This window comes from Eretmochelys imbricata, chromosome 2 (assembly GCF_965152235.1).
Source record: "Eretmochelys imbricata isolate rEreImb1 chromosome 2, rEreImb1.hap1, whole genome shotgun sequence".
Classification (NCBI taxonomy): Eukaryota; Metazoa; Chordata; order Testudines; family Cheloniidae; genus Eretmochelys; species Eretmochelys imbricata.
Genome location: NC_135573.1, coordinates 43,895,504 through 43,918,755, shown reverse-complemented (window position 1 = coordinate 43,918,755; position 23,252 = coordinate 43,895,504). Strand labels below are relative to the sequence as shown.

At 38.8% G+C, this 23,252-nt stretch overlaps 2 protein-coding genes across 11 annotated transcripts in view; one reads left to right on the top strand and one right to left on the bottom strand.

Annotated features, from left to right (window-relative positions):
- RBM12B (RNA binding motif protein 12B) overlaps positions 1–23,252 on the bottom strand; it is a 107,109-nt gene that overhangs the window by 56,404 nt on the left and 27,453 nt on the right. For 4 of the 10 annotated variants that reach the window (XR_013345104.1, XR_013345098.1, XR_013345096.1 and 1 more), the window contains 2 exons: positions 18,670–18,784; positions 9,479–13,981 (listed from right to left, as the gene is read on the bottom strand). The exons of 2 other annotated variants lie outside the window; for them this stretch is intronic. The gene's annotated coding sequence lies outside the window, so the exon portion shown is untranslated. Of the gene's footprint in view, positions 1–5,315; positions 6,686–9,478; positions 13,982–18,251; positions 18,785–23,252 lie in introns of those variants that run through there. 4 more of the 10 variants (XR_013345101.1, XR_013345097.1, XR_013345102.1 and 1 more) reach the window with 3 other exon arrangements.
- Positions 1–23,252, top strand: part of CIBAR1 (CBY1 interacting BAR domain containing 1) — a 38,214-nt gene that overhangs the window by 4,694 nt on the left and 10,268 nt on the right. Inside the window, exons 3-8 of the mRNA XM_077810018.1 lie at positions 6,234–6,302; positions 8,268–8,369; positions 13,961–13,966; positions 15,029–15,133; positions 16,842–16,955; positions 18,679–18,798. Of these exons, the coding sequence (XP_077666144.1) occupies positions 6,234–6,302; positions 8,268–8,369; positions 13,961–13,966; positions 15,029–15,133; positions 16,842–16,955; positions 18,679–18,798 (516 nt within the window). The remainder of the gene's footprint in view (positions 1–6,233; positions 6,303–8,267; positions 8,370–13,960; positions 13,967–15,028; positions 15,134–16,841; positions 16,956–18,678; positions 18,799–23,252) is intronic.

Below are 23,252 nucleotides of genomic sequence, written 5' to 3'. Positions count from 1 at the left end.
ATGAGGGACAGATAACAGGTCTTCAGTGGAGATGAGAAGAGCCAATGGATTTTACTGGGCTATAGATTATGCTTAATAAATATTTGTTTTTTGGTTTTGTGACTCGGGCTGTCTTCTGGAATCTGGAATGATACTGTAAGTCATTTCTTCTGCAAAATCTATTAAATGTTGTTTGTGTTTCTTTTTTCAATGTTAAATTATTATGCTTTGTATTCCCAAAATTAGGCTCCTGAAAAGAATTAACTTTTCATGCGTGAATAGTCTCTTTGATTTCATAGATTCATAGATATTTAGGTCAGAAGGGACCATTATGATCATCTAGTCTGACCTCCTGCACAATGCAGGCCACAGAATTTCACCCACCACTCCTGCGAAAAACCTCTCACCTATGTCTGAGCTGTTGAAGTCCTCAAATCGTGGTTTAAAGACTTCAAGGAGCAGAGAATCCTCCAGCAAGTGACCCGTGCCCCATGCTACAGAGGAAGGCAAAAAACCTCCAGGGCCTCTTCCAATCTGCCCTGGAGGAAAATTCCTTCCCGACCCCAAATATGGCGATCAGCTGAACCCTGAGCATATGGGCAAGATTCACTAGCCAGATACTACAGAAAATTCTTTCCTGGGTAACTCAGATCCCACCCCATCTAATATCCCATCACAGGCCATTGGGCCTATTTACCATGAATATTTAATTACCAAAACCATGTTATCCCATCAGACATCTCCTCCATAAACTTATTGAGTTTAATCTTAAAGCCAGATAGATCTTTTGCCCCCACTGCTTCCCTTGGAAGGCTATTCCAAAGCTTCACTCCTTTGAGGGTTAGAAACCTTTGTCTAATTTCAAGTCTAAACTTCCCGGTGGCCAGTTTATATCCATTTGTTCTTGTGTCCACATTGGTACTGAGCTTAAATAATTCCTCTCCCTCTCTGGTATTTATCCCTCTGATATATTTATAGAGAGCAATCATAACTCCCCTCAACCTTCTTTTAGTTAGGCTAAACAAGCCAAGCTCCTTGAGTCTCCTTTCATAAGACAAGTTTTCAATTTCTCGGATCATCCTTCTCTGTACCTGTTCCAGTTTGAATTCATCCTTCTTAAACATGGGAGACCAGAACTTCACACAGTATTCCAGGTGAGGTCTCACCAGTGCCTTGTATAACAGTACTAAAATCTCCTTATCCCTACTGGAAATACCTCTCCTGATGCATCCCAAGACCACATTAGCTTTTTTCATGGCCATATCACATTGGCGGCTCATAGTCATCCTATGATCAACCAATACTCCAAGGTCCTTCTCCTTCTCCGTTACTTCTAATTGATGTGTCCCCAGCTTATAACTAAAATTCTTGTTATTAATCCCTAAATGCATGACCTTACACTTCTCACTATTAAATTTCATCCTATTACTATTACTCCAGTTTACAAGGTCATCCAGATCATCCTGTAGGATATCCCTGTCCTTCCCTAAATTGGCAATACCTCCCAGGTTTGTATCATCCGCAAACTTTATTAGCACACACCCACTTTTTGTGCTGAGGTCAGTAATAAAAAGATTGGTCCCAAAACTGATCGTTGAGGAACTCCAATGGTAACCTCCCTCCAGCCTGACAGTTCACCTTTCAGTAGGACCTGTTGTAGTCTCCCCTTTAACCAATTCCTTATCCACCTTTCAATTTTCCTATTGATCCCCATCTTATCCAATTTAACTAATAATTCCCCATGTGGCACGGTATCAGACACCTTACTGAAATCTAGGTAAATTAGATCCACTGCGTTTCCTTTGTCTAAAAAATCTGTTACTTTCTCAAAGGAGGAGATCAGGTTGGTTTGGCATGATCCGCCTTTTGTAAAACCATGTTGTATTTTGTCCCATTTACCATTGACTTCAATGTCCTTAACTACTTTCTCCTTCAGAATTTTTTCCAAGACCTTGCATGCTACAGATGTTAAACTAACAGACCTATAGTTACCCGGATCACTTTTTTTCCCTTTCTTAAAAATAGGAACTATTTTTAACTATGTTAGCAATTCTCCAATCATACGGTACAACCCCTGAGTTTACAGACTCATTAAAAATTCTTGCTAATGGGCTTGCAATTTCATGTGCCAATTCCTTTAATATTCTTGGATGAAGATTATCTGGGCCCCCCGATTTAGTCCCATTAAGCTGTTTGAGTTTTGCTTCTAACTTGACTCACATGAGTCATCCCAAACACATAATTTTTTTTTTTGCAGGATTGGGGCCCTAAGAATAGTTTGACACTGTCCTGAAATAGGCCATTTAACCCAGATGAGTTTGGTTCATGATTTTAAGTTCACTCTAAACAAAGCTTATTTTGATGTTAAAAGGTAACATGCGAAAGAGAAAAAGTGGCCATTTATTTATTGAGATGGGGATGTTCTACATTCATTATAATATGTAAAAAGGCCTTGATGTGTTTTAAAGTTGTTGGTTTTTTGCTCATATTTTGAATTAGAATTTAGGTATTGTTCACTTTGTTATCAGTTATTGTAGACAGCTGGAAAATGGGTGAGTTTATCACATCAAATGTATCAAGGCAGTGTTTCCCAAACTTGGGATGCTGCTTGTTCAGGGAAAGCCCCGAGCGGGCCGGGCTGGTTTGTTTACCTGCCGCGTCCACAGGTTCGGCCGATCGCGGCTTCCACTGCGGCACCACTTACTGCAGCCCCCAGTGGCCTGGAGCGGCAAATTGCGGCCAGTGGGAACCGCGATCGGCCGAACCTGCGGATGCTTCAGGTAAACAAACCGGCCTGGCCTGCCAGGGGCTTTCCCTGAACAAGTGGCGTCCCAAGTTTTGGGAAATACTGTGTCAAGGAAAAGAGGTGTTGATCGTGAAGTGGGATCTGGAAGGGTCAACCGTGACACTAGCATGGAGCTCCGCTGAATTCAATGAGTCTCTACACATGTGCAAGAGTCCAGCCACATGAATCTAACTGCAGGATTGGAGCATAATTAGAATGCAATGGATTTTTATTGAGCTTGTTTAAAATTCTGTTTTAAGCTAACACCTATTGAACTAAAACTTTTGGGAGTTTATTAAGGATACCTCTACCCCTTCACTAGAGAGCTCAGAAAGCTCCTACTTCAAATTTGAGTCACCAAGGAGTACTCTAACTGAAAAGGGGAATGCAATCGTTGACCTTCTTGCTATTTTTATAAAGAAAAAAGGAAGTAGAAAAAAACTTTAAAAAACCCAAGAAAGCCTTTCAAGTCATCTGTACACATTAAGAAACAAAAGAAAAAATCATAAATCCCCTTTTTCCTTTTGAAGTTCACCTTTAAGAGGTTCAGCTCTTGTTACTAAGAAAGGGCAATTGAAAATAAAAGTGCTATATCTGGTCCTTTCACTATGTATTTAGGGCCAGATTTTTAAGAGTATTTAGGCATCTAGAGATGCAGATAGGTGCCTAGTGGGATTTTTGGAAGCACATAGATGCCTCACTCCCATTGATTTCAGTGAGTTAGGCATCTAGGCACTCTTGAGCATCTCATTGTTACAGTTCCCAAGGTAATTGCACTTCTGCCCCCTTCTTGATTTCTTTGAGGAAACCCCACTCAGGTCTCTACCTGTCACTTTTCTCGGGGTGGGAAACCACGTTCCTCTCACTCCAGATCAGGGATTTAGGCTGTAATTCCTCCTGCAGTTCACTGTGGTCATCTTAATAAATTGGAGTCTAGTTCAGAACCTGTTGTGCTGTTCTCTCCCTGAGGTAATGACAGGATAGACCAGTGACCAGCCAGCTTGTTTAGAACAAAAGCTTTACGGAGAAACATACTGTAAAACAATAAATAGCGTATTGCATGTTTACCATGTAATACTTCTCTACATACAGGACCCTGGTCAGTTTCAGGCCTTCAGACCCTTTCAGCAGGGTCTGTCTCTCTTGTGCACAGTGTCACATCAGTTCTTGCATGGAGAGAAAGTGACTCCTCTTCTGTATTATGCTGGTCACTTGATATAATACTTCGTTTGCTGGGCGTCTTGAACCCAGTCAAAACAAGTATAGCCAGTTTCCTCCAGATGGTGATATTTCTCCACTCCAGACATGTTTACCTGTCAAAGGTTTTGCATTAATTTCCCCCCCCCCCCCGCCCCCGCCTTTAGTTCCTGATAGTTCCTTCATTCAAGCTAGGCAACTTCCCCACAGTCACTAGTGCTTGTCTTGTTTCAGGAAAGAAATTAACCCCTTTGTGCCTGCTGAATAACCATAAAAAGGGAGAAGGGAAACTGTTTTTGTTTTTTGTTTTTTTTTTTTCAATATGCTCAACTATCAGTAGCCCTCCAAGTTCTCCACATCCACTAGGCACATTTCTGCATCTTTAGGCACCTAGATACCTTTAAAAATATGACCCTTCAGTCAAGCCATTTTCCACCTTTCCAAAATTAATTGGGGTGGGGAGGGAAAAGACAGATTGAGAAAAAGGTAAAAAAGAGAACAGGGAATGGCTACATAAGTTCCATCTCTTGTTATCCATCTGTCTCTCTGTCTCCATTTCCCTTCTCCTCTTTGTGGGCATCAATTTATGCAGCAGCTTTCATATGCATTTTGTCAGAACTAGCAAGTAAAATAGCTCATAAGGACTGCTGATTCCATTCATTTTTCCACAACAGCGCCAGGTACTTAAAAAGATTTTGAAGTTCTTTAATTCATAAAAGTTCGAGGAATATTAGCTTAAGAGCCTTTTAATTTCCGCATGCTGTAGTCATCTAGTGTTGCAGATCTCCAGTTTCAAACCTGGTTTCTTTGATGAGTAAAAAAAGAGGAAGATTAGAAAAACATGCAGAGGATGCGAGGAAAATCAAAAGACAAAAAGCCAGCGAAGAAAAATAATGGGATTTAGCTCTGTAAAGATTAGGATAAACATTTATGGTTCTAAAAAGTCCAGTTCTTAATGCAATGCTTAAATCATGTCGAACTTTGGAACAATTGAGATTATTTATAGTACCCTTTACAGTCCTGTACCTTGTAAAGCAGTTTTTATTTGGATCTGAAGCTTTGTCCATTAATAATAATTAGGTCTTTCCCCAAAATTTCTCTTCCTCTGTGGAATCTAACTTTAACTTGGCTGGCATTTTTTCTTTCATCACAAAATTATCTTTTTAAGATCCCTGGTTTTAAAATCGTTGGTCTGATTTTGTTTGTAATTGTAGAGCTTTACTGGACTTCATTGGAGTTGGAACTTTGCTTTATAAACTGTGTAGCAACAGAGGTCTTTTTATGTTACTTAACAAGTTAATGTGCCCCTATAAAAGAGATGCATATCTATATAAAAGAGAGCATAGTATGATGAAAGGCATAATTGTAAATGAGTGAATAAGGATGACAGTTCATTGATTGTCTGCCAGTGTCACACACTTTATTATTACAGGCACTAGTATGCTATGGGGTAAACAGTTGTTCAGTAAAAAGTCCTTGGCCTCAAAAGCTCACAGGTAGGCAAAACAAAAGGGGTGGTAGAAGCAGAGAGAGAGAGAGGATAACTTCCATTTTTTGTATGCAGTGATGTTGTAGCTGTTGATCCCAGGATATTAGAGAGACAATGTGGGTGAGGTAATATCTTTTATTGGGCCAACTTCTGTTTTAAGGTAACAATAAAACTGACACAATATTGTATGACATGCACAGTCATAGCTCCATTACCTGTCTAGCCATTTTCATCTGTTTTTCCATGTAGAAGGTATTAAAACAAAATCTCAAATGTAAATATCTGTGAATGCCTTAATATATGTGCATAATGTTTCTGATTTTTTGAGTACATAGTTTGCTGCTCCCATAGCTTTCAAAAATCTGGAGCTTTGCATCTCTTAAAGCATATTAATGAGCAAACAATTTAAAATCCATAATCTAACATTTAAAAACAAATACATTTATTTTTAATCTCTTAAAAGCTGTAGAATTTAAGAGATTTAACATTGTCTATTTCCAGTAGTCAGTTCTTAGAATTCCCAGCCTAATTTGGTTTAGTGCCATTGAAATAAAAGAAGTTACACTAGGGATTAATCAAGAAAAGTTATTTCTTGATTAGTTTTATTGATTTATTTATCTGTATAAATACATGTAATATATATTCAACCTCTGCTTCCACTGTTCTTCAGTGAATGTGGTTAAAATTCTAGTAGGATAGAATCAACATTACTCTTAAAGCAATCAGTTTTCTAGAAATACATTTAATATGCAGAGGACTTGGATAATTTGACTTTTTTTCCAGGTTGAAAGGCTTGAAGCCAAAGTTGTTGACCCTCTGAAAAGTTACGGGACCATAGTAAAACTTAAAAGGGTAGGTACTATATGGTGTATTTTCTCTCAAAATTTAGTGTATTCTTATAGCCATTTTTGTGAAGCTTGTTAAGTATACCAAATTATTTAAACTTTTCTTATTAAAAATAATTATTACAACAAAAATGTATAGATGTGTAACTCACAACAATACATTGGAATTGCGGCCCGGAACATGTTTGAAGCAGATACGCTTCAGGAAACAGCTGAGAGGAGGGGGTCCAATCCTCTAGAGAACAGTGTCCCGATAGGGGGAGGAAGGACAGAGTGGTTTATAGAGTACATGTAGAATAGTGTGTATGTGCAGCAACTTGCAAAAGCAACAGAACTCCATCATATCACATCGCAGAACTCCAAAATGGCATTCCCTGTAAATCCTGGTATCTTTTTATTTTAAAGAGATATGTAAAACTTGTTTGCAAATGCTTTAGGACAACAACGAAATTTCTGGGTATATGAAATAAAGAGACTTTACTGTGTTAATTGAATGAACCCTTCACATTTGAACTAATTTAATTTGAATTAAAACAAGTCTTTGTGTCATCTGGAAACTTTATCAGCTGTGATTTTATATTTACTTCCAGGGCATTGATGAAAATGTTGAATAGCATCAGGCCTAGTCCTGATGCCAGTAGACCCTCACTTGAAATACCCCCATTTAGTGATGATTCTCCATTGACAGCTAATTGTTGAGGTCTGTCAGGTAGCCAGTTCTTAATCCATTTAACATATGCTCTTTTGATATTGTATAGTGCCAATTTTTAAATCAGAATGTTGTGCAATACTAAGTCAAACACCTTACAAGTCTAATTGTTATATCTACACAGTACCTTTATCAACCAAATGTATAATCTCTTCAAAGAACTAAATAAGGTTTGTTTGACAAGACTTGTTTTTCTTAAAACTATGTTGACTTGTATTAATTGTATTCCTATTCCTAAATTCTTTATTAATTGAATCCCGCATCGGCTTCTGTTCTATTTTGCGAGGAATTGACATCAGGCTAATCAGCCTATAATTCCCTGGATCATCCTATTTGCCTTTTTTGAATATAGGCACAACATTATTATTCTTCCAGTCTCTGGAATTTCCCCAGAATTCCAAGATTTACTAAAAATTAACATCAGTGGGCTACAGATCACCTCAGCTAACTCATCTAGGACTCTTGGGTGCAAGTTATTTAGGCCAGCTGATTGAAAAATGTTTATCCTGAGTAGATATTGTCTAACATCCTCCTCAGTTACTAATGGACTGTAAAGTAGTTCATTTTCATATGATATGAGTACATCATCCTGCTTCTTTCCAAATACAGAACAGAAATATTTATTGAGCACCTTTGCCTTTTCTGTATCATTAATAAAATTCTACCATTTTAATCTAGTAGTGGGCCTATAACATTGCTAGGCTCTCTTTGTTCCTAATGTATTTTAAAACTCTAGTCCTGCCCGCTGTGGATTTTCCCTGATGTTTTTAGCTTCCCTTATCAATCTTCTGCACTTCATACTTCTAATTTATATTGATTGCTATTTCTCCTTTTTCCATTTGTTATATATATATTGCTTTTTTACTTCTAAATGCTGGCTACACTTTGCCACTGAACCAGCATGGGCTTTTAGCCATAGTCGACCTCTTTCTTGATTGTAGAATTGTGGCTTTTTGCCCATCTAATAAACTCTTCTTTAAGAACTCCTGATTTTTGTTCACATTTTTCCCTCCAAAAATTTAAAAGATGGCACACACAGCCTGGGGCCCAATCCTGCAAGGCGCTGAGCACCTTCAGTGCGCATTGATCTCTTTTTCAGGAAGTGCTCATCATTTCACAGGATTAGTCCATAAAAACCTGGTTTGATTTAGAGCAAAAAATTTTGTGTACGTTTTCTGGACAACTCATAAATGCAAACAAATGTATTTCATATGCCCTTAGCTCTATTTCAGCATATACAGAATGGTATAAATATATTTGCAGGATGATCTCAAAGCAACTTTAACAGCAAAGAATCGAGAGGCTAAGCAGTTATCTCAACTGGAAAGGACACGTCAGAGGAATCCATCAGATCGACACATTATTGTATCCTTTCTGTTACTAATGAATATAAGAAGTAATTGATTCTCCAGTAATTAAAAATATTGTATTTAGAAAAAGATGTGAAAGCAATTGTCTTTAAAGTGATTATTTCATACATTGATCATGAATCACAAATTCTATATACTATATTTTGAGACAGCTAATTGGCTATAGCTTATAATATTTGCTATAGTAGCATTTATTTAACAAAAAGTACCTGAGAGTATCTGGCATGTGTTCAGTCACCATATTCACATTTTCAATTTTTCCCCATTTTTCTATCATTGATAGTAGGTTTAAATATCTGTTGTATATGGTATCTGAGGGTTATGGAAAGATTATATCCTATTGTGAGTGATAAGTCTTTAGAAAGTAAGTGTGGGACAAACTTTCTCCATATGTTTTGTTTAATTTTAGCGTTGTTTCCATTATTTTGTCTCCTTACCATTCTGGCAATTTTATTGATCTTTCCTGCAGCCATAGAGACATGAACTTCCCCCTGAGTTGCTGTTGATGTTGCTCAGTGAGGCTGATTGGGGTGGGGAAATCTGTAGTCTACCAGCTCAGACCCATTTTAGGCACTAAGGCATAACCCATCGTCTAGAAAAACTTCATTGCTACCACGAGTTAGGTACATATCTGGTGGTCATCACCAGGGTGGATGTAGATTCTGGAAATGGTACCGTTTTTTCTATATCACATAATGTTTAAACATTATCGGCATCCAAACGGAAAAAAATCATAAAATCACAAAAAGGGCCCTAACTCAAAGAAACAGTCTAATTTTGACCAAAATTGGTAGAAAGCTTCTAAATACAATTGATAATGCAGCTATGTACTCAAAAATAGTACTGTTTTAGAAAGTTTGGGAAATATTTAGCCCCAGGTGATATACTTCATGCATTTTTCCATACTTTTTTGCCTTTGTTTAAAGCAAGTCTGTTGCATATAGTGGTATGAGCTTGTTTGTACCATGTAATACATCAAAATATTTGACATTATTTTTAGAATGGACTGATTTGAGAAGGGATTGGGGTTTTTTTTGCCTGCTATTTGTATGAAGTTGTGCAGATAAGAAGACCCCTACCTCCTAATTATAAAATGTTATCAATATTTAAAATGCCATGGCAGACTTCATAACCAACACCCAATCACTCTGCCAGCTCATAGACACTGATGTTACCCAAGGAAAAAATTGTTCAAATATGCTTCTGGGAAAACTATATAATGGATATTGTCCAACTATTGATGGATTACATAGAGGCAAAGAGAGATAACAGGTTCATGGAGCTTGACACATTCACAGAGATGATTCCACTTGACTTCCAGTGTGGTCATGTGAATTTTGCTAGATGGGGTTGTGTAAATGTAGCAGAAGACATGTTATACCAATAAAATAAAAACCAGCAGGATCTTATTAAAGGTAAAAAGGCAAAATACCACATTTATTGTGAATACAGAAAGAATCATAGTAAGCAGTTAGTTATAGCTATAACATTCCATTCAATCTCATATTTATTCACACATTCATTCCTACAAACACACACACACACAGGTTCTGCAAGATTGTTATCATAGTAAACCGTTAGTTATAGCTATAACATTCCATTCAATCTCATATTTATTCACACATTCATTCATACACACACACATACAGGTTCTGCAAGGTTATCATCATAGTTACCAGCCTTAGAGTTGCTCATGCCAAGCCACTGGCCAGGTGGCCTGGACATGTGGAGGGAGCAGGGCCTTGTCAGATGCTCATCTGATGCTCCTGGAAGTTGGTTTGCAGAATCAGACCCCAAAGTTCTCACTTTCTAGAGTCCATAGGAGTTTCTTCCTATGCCAGTCTATGGGAATTGCTTTATCATGCTGTTGCTGAATCAATCAGCAGATAGCACATTCCTGACGACTCCGTGCTGCTAGATGTTATCTTGTTCTTTGGTTCTCCCATTCTTGAGGCTGTTGGGTGGATTCCAGTCTGCTCCCCGGGGGTCCTCTGGTTATTTCCATTTGATGCCTTCTTCAGCCGATGGACACTAGATTCTTAGGCTGGCACCTCCCTGATCATTCAGTTATTATCCACACCAAGCATCCATCCACATACATCCTCTATCTCTATTTTAATCACAATTGTTAATACAACAAAAGGGCGGGGAGTCTCTGGGTGCTGTTTCTGTTGTTACAGAGTATTGCTTTGAGTCTCTCTCTGTGTGAATTGCTTTGAGAACAGACTCTGTCTTAGAATGTACTAATGCAATTAGCAACTTGCAAGTTTCACACATAGAGGGAGAGAAACAGTACCAAAAACCAAGAGACCTCTTAATTAGTAATACCCTGGAATTTAAACTATGGGGAATCAAACTCATTTGTGATTTTAATACAGAACTTCTTTAATATGATCCAACAGACAGACTTCTGGAGGAGGAGAAGCCAGATACATATCATGCCTTAGTTGACAGTCTAGGAGCAGTAGACCGGACTGCCTGACCCTTCAGTGGTATATGGCATGGTGTGGCCATTTGAGCAATCTCTCAACAAGGATTATGGGAAGCATCCACATCTTTGCACGGAAGCTAAGACTCTGACCAAGTGTTACTTGACTCATTAATAGCTATGACAAAACAAATGTGTGGAATGCAGCCTTCAATGGCAGATCTCCACAAAGAAACAACCATAGAGTGCATGACTGCTGATGAAAATGTCCAAGATACTACAAAAGTTGTGACTGAAAGAACGACAGATCCTTTTAGTACTGAACCTGGAACTAGCCAAGACAGCAGACAGTCACTTGTGTACATTGCAATGTCTACTGTGGCTCCACCTGAAATTGCAGAAAGTTTGGGCATAATAAGAGGGAACGGGATAAAATAAATGAAGTGGTTTGTAACCAGTCGAGTGCAAAGGGATGAGGTAGACCACCTTGATGCCATAAAAAAATATAATCTCAAATCTCAACAAACCAATTGAGCATCTGAAGCAGACAGCACAAGCAATAACTATTGTCAGACATACAGTAAGCTAACTGCACTTGCCAAGTCCAGAGATGTTGATATCCAGGGTTTGTTGAAGTATGAGTTGGCACCTCTCCCACTTTCCTACTTCAATTTGGATGGATCTCTAAGAAAGACCCAAAAGAGCAACACACCCTCTTGGCTGGATTAAAATCTGTCAATGATTGAGCTGTTATCAGCCAGTGAGCCAACATTAGCTATTTATTGACCTCATGATGCTTCTGCAGATGGTGTACACTGATACTGCCAAGTGCAAAACTTTTGGGGAGCTGTCTGATCAGTTGCTGAACATTACCCTTTGATTAAAATGTCAAGACACTGCTCTTGTTGGTGACAAGCATGCAAATGAAGAATCAGTCATCTGGTGAGAGAGACCTCAGGGGGAATGTCCAGATGCAAGAAGTTTGGAACCCCGCTGTGTTAATATCATTACTAAAGCAATTCTTGAAGATTATATCAAATTCAAAGAATAAATCAGACATTACAGAATTTCTTCTCTATGACTGAATTATGAAGTATGAACAGAGATTGTTACCTGGTTGTGAAGTATACCTTGTTGCTAGATTTTTATGATATCTCACAAGCAGTAAAAGTAGCATCTGGTAACCATTCTGCAATACCAGAACTCAAGGCAGATCACAAGGAAGCAGATTCACACATGTTCTTGCACGTTGCTCATGCAAAGCAAACACTCAGTAAATAGGGTGCTAATGTGGAGCTTAGATCCAGATGTTGCATCTATGTGCCCAAGATATTGCTCTACTCTTGGGGAAAATGAATTCTCTTTCAAAACTGGTGTTGGCCAAAAGAAGAGATTCATTCCCATGGACAGAGTGGCTATGGAGCTGGGAATGGAAATGTCTTACACTGCCAAACATTCATGCTGTCAGTGGATGTAATTCTACTTCAGCTTTCATGTACAAAAAGATGACTGAAGACAAAAATTGAGCACCCAGGGTGCAGCTCAGATAGGCTGCCTCTCTCTCCTCCTCTATGCCTCCATGGTATCTTTATTGTACTGTGATAAGAAGCAAACATCTCTGGATAAAACAAGTGAGAAATTGCCACCAACAATGGTCTCCTTCAGGTAGCAGCTGAAACATGCAAGTTATCAGTAATACAGATCGAATCATACAACAGTTCAGTATTTTTAAGTATCACCTGTCAAAAATGGAGGGGTGATATTTAGCCCAGAACATCTTGTTTCTAACATGATGGTGCTGCAGCCTGCTCCAGAAACTATCCTCACCTTTGTGCAATATGAGTGTGAGAGTACTTGTGAGACAAGGCGATGGAAATGCTGTAGGGAAGATTTGGTGTACTCCGATACATGGTACTGTGACAGTGACAAGTGTAGCAAGAGGGTATTGAGCTCTTCAGACAGATTCTGAGGGAGAATAGTAATGTTTCAACTATCTGTAAATTACTGTGGCTATTTTTATGAGGTTAAAGAGTGTTGCATTAGACATTCAGTAGCTCATAATTATGTGTAGGGTTATATAAGAGTGCATGGTTATGCTTCATTATTCACATTATCTATTCATACAAGACATTCTACAGCTCTTCTACTAAGAGTCATTACTTCTATAAGTAGTTTACATGTATTGTCATATTCGATGATGGTAAGAAGATAAGTACAGATGTACCATGAGTGCTTTAGACTTATGTCTGCAGCTGAGCAGATAACATCAAAAATATTTTTGTTTTATAATTATCTGTGTAACTTCATAAAAATAGCAGACAAACTTTTCTCAAATCAACCCCTTCTACAAATGACAAATATTTTGATGTATCAAATGGTACAAACAAGCTCATATTGTTATGTGACTACAGACTTTTGCTTTAACTGAAGGCAAAAAGTATGGGGAAAATGCATACAATATATCACCAAGGCTAAATATTTCCCAAACTTTTCAAAACAGTACTATTTGAGTACATAATTGCATTATCAATTGTATTTAGAAGCTTTCTGCCAATTTTGGTCAAAATTAAAGAGTTTCTTTGAGTTTTGGCCCTTTTTGTGATTTGATTATTTTTTTCAGATTGATGTCTGATAATGATTAAACATTATGTGATAAAGAAAAACTATACCACTTCCAGCAACTGTCTACCCTGGTGATGATCACCAGATATGTGCCTAACATGTAGTAACAATGAAATTTTTCTATCAGATGGGTTACCCTAACTCATTAATAAGACCGCTTTTTAACTCTAACTGGTAGACTACTATAAAATCGTTAGTGGAATAGGCTGATAGAACTGCTCTCCCCTCCAGAAGACTGCTGATTACCTTCATCATAATATTCCGTTCTATATTTTAAGTATACACAAGCGTGCATTTCTGCTATAGCATATTTGTGACACACTCCCAGAAGGAACATTCACTGTTACTGGGTATTTTTGATATATCAAATATTTCACACATGAACATACATAATGTATTAAAGATAGACATTGTAGATAAAAATATTTTTTATGTAAGCATATTGTTTTTTTACCAAAGATTACATGTAACAGTTGTACTGTAAATATTTTACTTTCATTTTCATAAAAAATATTTTCCTTTATTAATAATTTCAGTCACAGGTGCATGTTGTGTTTCTGAAGAGGAAACATCAAAATAAAATCTTTTAATTATTTCATTTCAAACTATGCATGTTTTAGTATTCTGTTGTATCACAACACTCTGTTTTTCCTAAGAGATTAGTATATAAAATATGTCCATATCTATTTAAAGTGGATCAAGAATAACATTCTATTACTATGACCATAATATAATTAACATTACAGTATCTACTACTTACTAAATACCAGTAGTGACAGAACTGTATCAGACAAATATGATATGCCAAAAGCTCTCTATTGCAGTGCATTATGGTAGGATTCAGGAAAACAATTAGGCACATACTTAATGATTTGCTGAACAGGGAGGGTGTTACTCATGCTTAAAATTAAGATAGTGGTAAGAACTTTGCTGAACTGGAGCCTAAAGGAGGAGATGAAGATGACGTACGTTTATTTATTACTAATTCCATAGAGCAGTGGTGGGCAACCTGCGGGCCGCATGCAGCCCGTCAGGGTAATCCGCTGCTGGGCCGCGAGACAGTTTGTTTACACTAACTGGCCGCAGGCACGGCCGCCCGCAGCTCCCATGGCCGCGGTTCGTCGTTCCCGGCCAATGGGAGCTGTGGGAAGTGGTGCGGGCTGCAGGGACGTGCTGGCCGCTGCTTCCCGCAACTCCCGTTGGCTGGGAACAGCAAACTGCGGTCACTAGGAGCTGCAGGTGGTTGTGCCTGCAGACGGTCAGTGTAAACAAACTGTCTCACGGACCGCCAGCGGATTAACCTGACGGGCCGCATGTGGGTTGCCCACCATTGCTTTAGAGACTCACTTTGCTTAGCATACTTTTTTACACCAGGATTTATAGTTCATGTTCTCTAAATTTTAGGGTTTTTCTTGTACAACTCTTTAAAAATTCTTCTAAAGGGCTCTACATCAGTGTAAGTGATATTAATGTCCAACTCACAAGAAGTCTAAACTATAGTAACTTGCATGTGTAGGACAGCTTAATAGTTTCTAAAGTAAAGTACACAACTTTTTAAATATCAATTCAAGGAGTAACAGTCTTTATCTGGTTATATTTCTAAGGCTGAAAGTGATCTACAGAGAGCTTCGATGGATGCAACTCGAACAAGTCGGCAGTTGGAGGAAACCATTGACAATTTTGAGAAACAGAAAATAAAGGACATAAAGGTGTGCATGTAAAAATATATAGAGAGAGTGTGAGTGAGTTAGGGTGACCACACAGGAAGTGTGAAAAAGTGGGACAGGATGAGGAGTAATAGATGCCTATATTGGACACAGCCCCAAATATCAGGACTGTCCCTACAAAATTGGGACATCTGGTCACCCTATATATAGTTCACATTTAAATTTATGGCATCACTCTTGATATGTCAAAATGGTTTTAGTTACTGTTTGGCAAGATTAGGCAACACCTCCAGTTCACGTGAGTTGTGCACAAATACAAATTGGTGCAAATACTGTGATATTCACAACTATTTCAATACCCAAATAACATTACACACACAAACATCAACTAGTTATTCTTCATTTCATTTGGATACAATATTAACTGTTGCCTTAAAATGTCATTTAGTGTCTCACTGAACTGTTAAACAGCTACCATATCTATCTAATCTACCTATCTGTCATTTTCCTCTTCGGTGCCTGTCATATATGTCACTAGTCAACTGTTCACTAGGAATTAAAATGGTATATGAAGTGGGAACAGGATAATCAGGAGTTCTCAAACTGGGGTCATGACCCCTCAGGGAGTCACAAGGCTATTGCATGGTGGGTCACGAGCTGTCAGCCTCCCCCCCCCAAACCCTGCTTCACCTCCAGCATTTATAATAGTGTTTAAATATAAAAAATGTGTTTTTAATTTACAAGGGAGTCGTACTCATAGGCTTGCTGTGTGAAAGGGGTCACCAGTATAAAAGTTTGAGAACCACTGGGATAGATAGTGTTTGTCAAGCTACCACCAGACTTAGGGGTTAATAGCTAGAATTAAAGTCCAACTTTTTAAAAAAAAAATGCATTGAACAATTTTGCTGTTGTGTTCTAGGATGTCAATGATATAATTCTGATACAGTTTTTGTGTGTTTGAAGCAGGAGTGTACTTTTGTCATAAGAACAGGAGTACTTGTGGCACCTTAGAGAATAACAAATTTATTTGAGCATAAGCTTTCGTGAGCTACAGACAACTTCATCGGATGCATTCAGTGGAAAATACAGTGGGGAGATTTTATATACACAGAGAATATGAAACAATAGGTGTTACCATACACGCTATAACGAGAGTGATCAGTTAAGGTGAGCTATTACCAGCAGGAGAGGAAAAAAAACCTTTTGTAGTGATAATCAAGATGGGCCATTTCCAGCAGTTGACAAGAACGTGTGAGGAACAGTAGGGGGGAAAAATAAACATGGGGAAAGAGTTTTACTTTGTGTAATGACACATCCACTCCCAGTCTTTATTCAAGCCTAATTTAATGGTGTCCAGTTTGCAAATTAATTCCATCTCCCCATGTTTATTTTTCCCCCCTACTGTTCCTCACATGTTCTTGTCAACTGCTGGAAATGGCCCATCTTGATTATCACTACAAAAGGTTTTTTTTCTTTCCTGCTGCTCACCTTAACTGATCACTCTCGCTATAGCGTGTATGATAACACCCATAGTTTCATGTTCTCTGTGTATATAAAATCGTCCTACTGTATTTTCCACTGCATACATCCGATGAAGTGGGCTGTAGCCCACGAAAGCTTATGCTCAAATAAATTTGTTAGTCTGTATCCACAAAAAGAAGACTAATGCGGCTGCTACTCTGATACTTTTGTCATGTAAATTAATATACCTGCATACAAATAAAACCTTTCTCTTTTAATTAATTTTTAGAGCATATTTTCTGAATTTATTACTATTGAAATGTTATTCCATGGAAAAGCTTTAGAGATTTACACTGCTGCTTACCAAAATATACACAATATTGATGAGAATGACGATTTAGAGGTAAGAGCAATCAACCTTCTTTTTTTATTATTTACGGACAAGGACAAGTTGCACACTGGATCTACAAATGTTGACTAAATCAGAAAATGCAAAGGACCAATTCTCATTTACACTAAGGCCCCCTTTACACTACTCCAGCTGTGTAAAAGTGCCTTAAAGTGGGTATAGATTCATATACAGATTTTTAAGCCATTGTTATCCTCTCATCTAATCCTCTGAATAACACAGGTCATTAGGACTTCCTTAGCTCCTGCTTCAAGTCCAATAGCTGTGGTTGAATGCTCAAGTATTTCTTTTAGAAAAACATCCAATTCTGATTGATTAAAAAATGTCCATTGATGAAGAATCCACCACAACCCTTGGTAAATTGTTTCAATGGTTAATTACTCTCACTGTTAAAAATGTGTACCTTATTTCGAGTCTCAATTTGTCTAGCTTCAATTTCCAGCCATTGGATTTTATTATACCTTTGTCTGCTAGATTGAAGAGCCCATTATTTAAATATTTGTTCCCCATGTAGATACTTATAGAATGTAACTAAGTCACCCCTTAGCCTTCTATTTTATAAACTAAATAGATTAAGCTCTTTAAGTCTCTTATTAGAAGACACATTTTCCAATCCTATAATTATACTTGTGGCTCTTTTCTGAACCTTCTTCAATTTTTCAACATCCTTGAAGTGTGGACACCAGAACTGGACACAGTATTCCAGTAGCAGTTGCACCATTACCAAATACAGAGGTAATATAACCTCCCTACTCCTACTAGACATTCCCGTTTGTAAATCCAGAGATTGCATTAGCCCTTCTAGCCACAGCATCACAGTGGGAGCTCAAATTCATATGATTATCCACTAGGACCCCCCAAGTTTATTTCAGAGTCACTGCTTCTAGCCACAGCATCACAGTGGGAGCTCAAATTCATATGATTATCCACTAGGACCCCCCAAGTTTATTTCAGAGTCACTGCTTCTAAGAATAGAGTCCCACATCCTGTAAGTATGATGTACATTCTTTCTATCTATATGGTATGACCTTATATTTGGCTGAATTGAATGTATATTGTTTGCTTGCACCCACCTTAGCAAGCAAGTCAGATTATTCTCTATCAGTGAGCTGTCCTCTTCATTATTTACCACTCCCTTATCGTGTGTTTTCTGCAAACTTTATCAGTAATTTTCCCCCCAAGGTCATTGATAAAAATATATAATGTAGGCCCAAGAACTGATCCCTGCAGGACTTCACTAGAAATGCTTGATGACGATTCCCCATTCATAATGACATTTGAGACCTATCATTTGGCCAGTTTTTAATCAATTTAATGTGTATCATTCCAGTTTCTCGATTAAAATGTCATGTAGTACTAAGTCAAACACCTTACAGAAGTCTGAGTATATTACATCCACAATGTTACTTTTATCAACTTAATTTGTAATCTCATCAAAAAATGATCAAGTTAATTTGCCAAGGTCTATCTTCCGTAAAACCATGTTGAATGGTATTAATTATATAGCATACTATCTAATAGTCTATACTATACATTAAGTATAGATTGAATTATTCTCTCTGTTCCAGAGTTGGTCTCTTTAAATCAGGATTGGGAGGGTGAGATTGTATTGGCACTGTCCAATGCTGTACTTGTGTTAGAGAGCTTCAGTCTCTTGGGCTGTTAGTCTGGCATTTATAGCATGGCACTAAAGTCACTGCCATTTTACCTTGAACAGGTTTTTCGGAGTTCACTGTATCCACCAGACTATCAGTCTCGTTTAGACATAGTCCGTGCAAATTCAAAGTCCCCCCTTCAAAGAACTGGTTCATCAAAATTTTCATCTGGAATAATACAGGTAAGATAGAAAACATGAATGTTAGGTTCAAGGTTCATTTCAGAAGATGTGTTAAATTAGAGACAGTATCTCAGGAGCATAGTCTCAGGTGATGTAAATTGTCATAAACCCACTGACTTTAATGGGCCTTTGACAAATTACACCACATGAGGATGGAGGAGGTTCATTCCAGATACATTCAGTGAACATTTTAATTTTGTATCTTGTACCTAGGAATTATAATAACCTTGTTAAAACTGACTAGGATTTGCATACAATAGTAAATACTCTACTATAAACTATTTTATACAAAAAAGGAAAAATTGGTTAGGGATGTGTCAGAAACAAAGTTCTTCCAACACTTGGGTGATAGAAGAATAAAATAGATAAAACATTTTTCTCTTCTTAATTTTAGAATACTAACTTTGTAAAATGATTTTGTAGGAAATAAAAACTGGTTGTTGTTGCATATGAGTTGTGGAGAAGAATTCTGTAGAAAGTTTTTTAAATATTTATTTCATTTTAGAAGAGCCAGCTTTATTGCAGTGACTTTTTAGGAAATGTAAACTGACCGTGATAAGAATAAGATACAGAAATTGGGTAGGATACAGTTGTCAATATTAATGATTGCAGCAAGAATGCATTCCACTTAAGGATAAATATATCAAGATGGGTAAAATGATCTAGTATGGATGAACAGGGAGATTTTATAGTATATTTTAAAATGTGTCCAAAAAATTGAAAAAATATGAAGAGGGAGATGATAATGGAGAAATAAAAAAAAGTGAAGTCATGCAAAAGTTCTTGACAATATTGGAAGAAATAAGATGTCTAAAAATATACCATAATAGGGCAAAAAAGGAGAGTAAGAAGAAAAGGTATCTTACAAACAAAATAGTCACAGGTTGTGAGAAATTGAACAACATTTCAAAATCTCTAAAATGAAATGTTTCAGGACTGTGATCAGTAGTAAGCAAGCTATCAGGCTTTTGGCTCTCATGTTGCATTTTATGGAGCAGTCTAGTAATAGGAGCTTTTTAAAGACACAGTGACATTCTTTGAGTGGCCTCTGCACATTCCCACTCTTGAACTGCTTCAACAGTGTAGTTTGGACCAGTGGAACCTTCTAATAAAAGTGCTCATTGGAGCACTCTTATGCTCCATGCTCCTCTCCTTGTGGCTCTGAAGATTTGAGGGCAGAGCTATAAAAGAGGCATGGTGTGATGATTGCTTCTGTTTTTTCCAAGTATGCTAGCAGATGGACCAGAACACTTGTCAGGTCCTTGCACCCCCAATTCAAAGGAACATATTGTTCCCAGTGTCATCACCTTCTTAGTTTAGCTAGACGTTAGTTCTTTTTTTCTTGTCTTCTTTTTTTGAGGGGTTTTTGATTAAGAACCTTAGTGCCCTGGCACAGGTCCTTGTTTCTAGTATGTTGGAAACAAAGACAAAGAAATCAGGGTTCAAAGGTGGGTTTCTTTCCCTGCTGCTTTTCCTGCTTTGGATACACATGTGTTATCTGACCTGTTTGAGGAAATGTCATTCACCTTCTCTTTGCTCTATGTGCAGCACCTTCACCCCTATGGCCAGAAAGGAGTTGCATTTGCCTTCAGCCTATGTTATTCCCGGAAGCGTTAGCACCTAAATCTTTCAGTTCTAGAAACCCAGGGATCTGCAAGGGCTGGGAGACCAGCCTCAGCTTTGGCCCCCAAGGTGGTCAAAAATTCTAGGAAAGTCCTAGGGTAGGTATCTGCCTCTTTGACTGGAGTCAGACCTAAGGTACCAGTCACTGTGAATCCATAAGCTCAGAGGTGACACCACTGCTGAAAAAGCTAATTCTCGAGAGCATATCTCTAAGGAACTGATATGTCTGGTTCCATGCACTAAATTGCAAAAGTGTCCCCATAAGGCTTCAGCCTTGGAAGTCAGAGCCACAACAAAGAGTGGTTATAGAGGGCCAAGACCAAATTACAGATCTGTACTCTGGTCTGGATCAGAGGCCATTGGTTCTATACTTGAAACTTCATTGTGAGCCTGATGAGGCAGGCTTCTTGTGAGCCACCAAGTTCCTACTGGAGGATCCACTGTTAATAGGGTGACTCAGTAACATGGTGGTGCAGGTATCAAGCCCCTGGAACACCCTCATTCAGATCATAGAATCATAGAATATCAGGGTTGGAAGGGACCTCTAGAGGTCATCTAGTCCAACCCCCTGCTCAAAGCAGGACCGATCCCCAATTAAATCACCCCAGCCAGGGCTTTGTCAAGCCTGACCTTAAAAACTTTTAAGGAAGGAGATTCCACCACCTCCCTAGGTAACGCATTCCAGTGTTTCACCACCCTCCTAGTGAAAAAGTTTTCCCTAATATCCAACCTAAATCTCCCCCACTGCAACTTGAGACCATTACTCCTTGTTCTGTCATCTGCTACCACTGAGAACAGTCTAGATCCATCCTCTTTGGAGCCCCCTTTCAGGTAGTTGAACGCAGCTATCAAATCCCCCCTCATTCTTCTCTTCCGTAGACCAAACATCCCCAGTTCCCTGAGCCTCTCCTCATAACTCATGCATTCCAATCCCCTAATCATTTTTGTTGCCCTCCACTGGACTCTTTCCAATTTTTCCACATCCTTCTTGTAGTGTGGGGCCCAAAACTGGACACAGTACTCCAGATGAGGACTCACCAGTGTCGAATAGAGGGGAACGATCACGTCCCTCGATCTTCTGGCAATGCCCCTACTTATACATCCCAAAATGCCATTGGCCTTCTTGGCAACAAGGGCACACTGTTGACTCATATCCAGCTTCTCGTCCACTGTAACCCCTAGGTCCTTTTCTGCAGAACCGCTGCTGAGCCATTCAGTCCCTAGTCTGTAGCGGTGCATTGGATTCTTCCGTCCTAAGTGCAGGACTCTGCATTTGTCCTTGTTGAACCTCATCAGATTTCTTTTGGCCCAATCCTCCAATTTGTCTAGGTCCCTCTGTATCCTATCCCTACCCTCCAGCGTATCTACCTCTCCTCCCAGTTTAGTGTCATCTGCAAACTTGCTGAGGGTGCAATCCACACCATCCTCCAGATCATTTTTGAAGATATTGAACAAAACCGGCCCCAGGACCGACCCTTGGGGCACTCCACTTGATACCGGCTGCCAACTAGACATGGAGCCATTGATCACTACCCGTTGAGCCCGACAATCTAGCAAGCTTTCTGTCCACCTTATAGTCCATTCATCCAGCCCATACTTCTTTAACTTGCTGGCAAGAATACTGAGGGAGACAGTGTCAAAAGCTTTGCTAAAGTCAAGGAACAACACGTCCACTGCTTTCCCTTCATCCACAGAACCAGTTATCTTGTCATAGAAGGCAATTAGATTAGTCAGGCATGACTTGCCCTTGATGAATCCATGCTGACTGTTCCTGATCACTTTCCTCTCCTCTAAGTGCTTCAGAATTGATTCCTTGAGGACCTGCTCCATGATTTTTCCAGGGAATGAGGTGATGCTGACTGACCTGTAGTTCCCAGGATCCTCCTTCTTCCCTTTTTTAAAGATGGGCACTACATTAGCCTTTTTCCAGTCGGGGGGGACCAGATCAGGGGGACCCTTCATACAGCATTGAGTAAGTTACTCTCAATGCTTAAAGGTAAAGAAATGTAAGATAGTGGGATGCTAATTCTTCCTTCTCCAGAAAAGAAAAGGGAGGTAAATCAGGGTAAATCAGTTTCCCTATCTATACAGATCTCTCCGTAGATCTGTGAACCTGCCCCTAGAACCGCTACTGGTTCCTCAGGGAAATGTCTCACCTCCTTCGACTTTTTGCTTACCAAACTATTGTTGTCATCCTTGGAAACTGCCTCTGATCCAGAATCGGGCCATGTCCTGCCTGATACCATTCCTTGCCCTTCTTTTGCCAGGGAAAGGATGAGGGAAATTAGAGTTATCAAGATTCTCAGTTCCAACTCCTCAGACCATAAAATCACCCTTCCTTGGATTAGGAGGTACCACCCTGGGTATTATGACCATATTTGCCTTCCCCTATGTATTAATCTGAATTTTAAAAGGGCTGAAGAAAGGCAGCTTCCAACACAGCCTTCTCCCAAAAGAGGTCAGGTGACATATCCTGTCCTGATTTGTCACTGTCTGGTACTGAAAGAACAGTTTCCTTTACTTGTCTCAGACATACTGCCTGAAGAGGAACTAAAGGGGCCTATTGAACTTTTGGATGCAGATATGGAACTGGATGATCAAACTTCACCAGATGATAGTGTGGGTGCATCATCTTCCTCCTATCCAGAAGATATGTTCCAATTTCACAAACACATGGAAAGGCTGGGTACTAATTACCCTGAACATCCTTAAGGAACCGTAAACGACACATCTGTTCTTGATATATTGGAGTCACCTTCTAAAAGTGAGATACTTTGCCAGTCTTTGATGGTTTATTATAGCTGGCAAAAAGTATCTGGTTAAACCCAGCA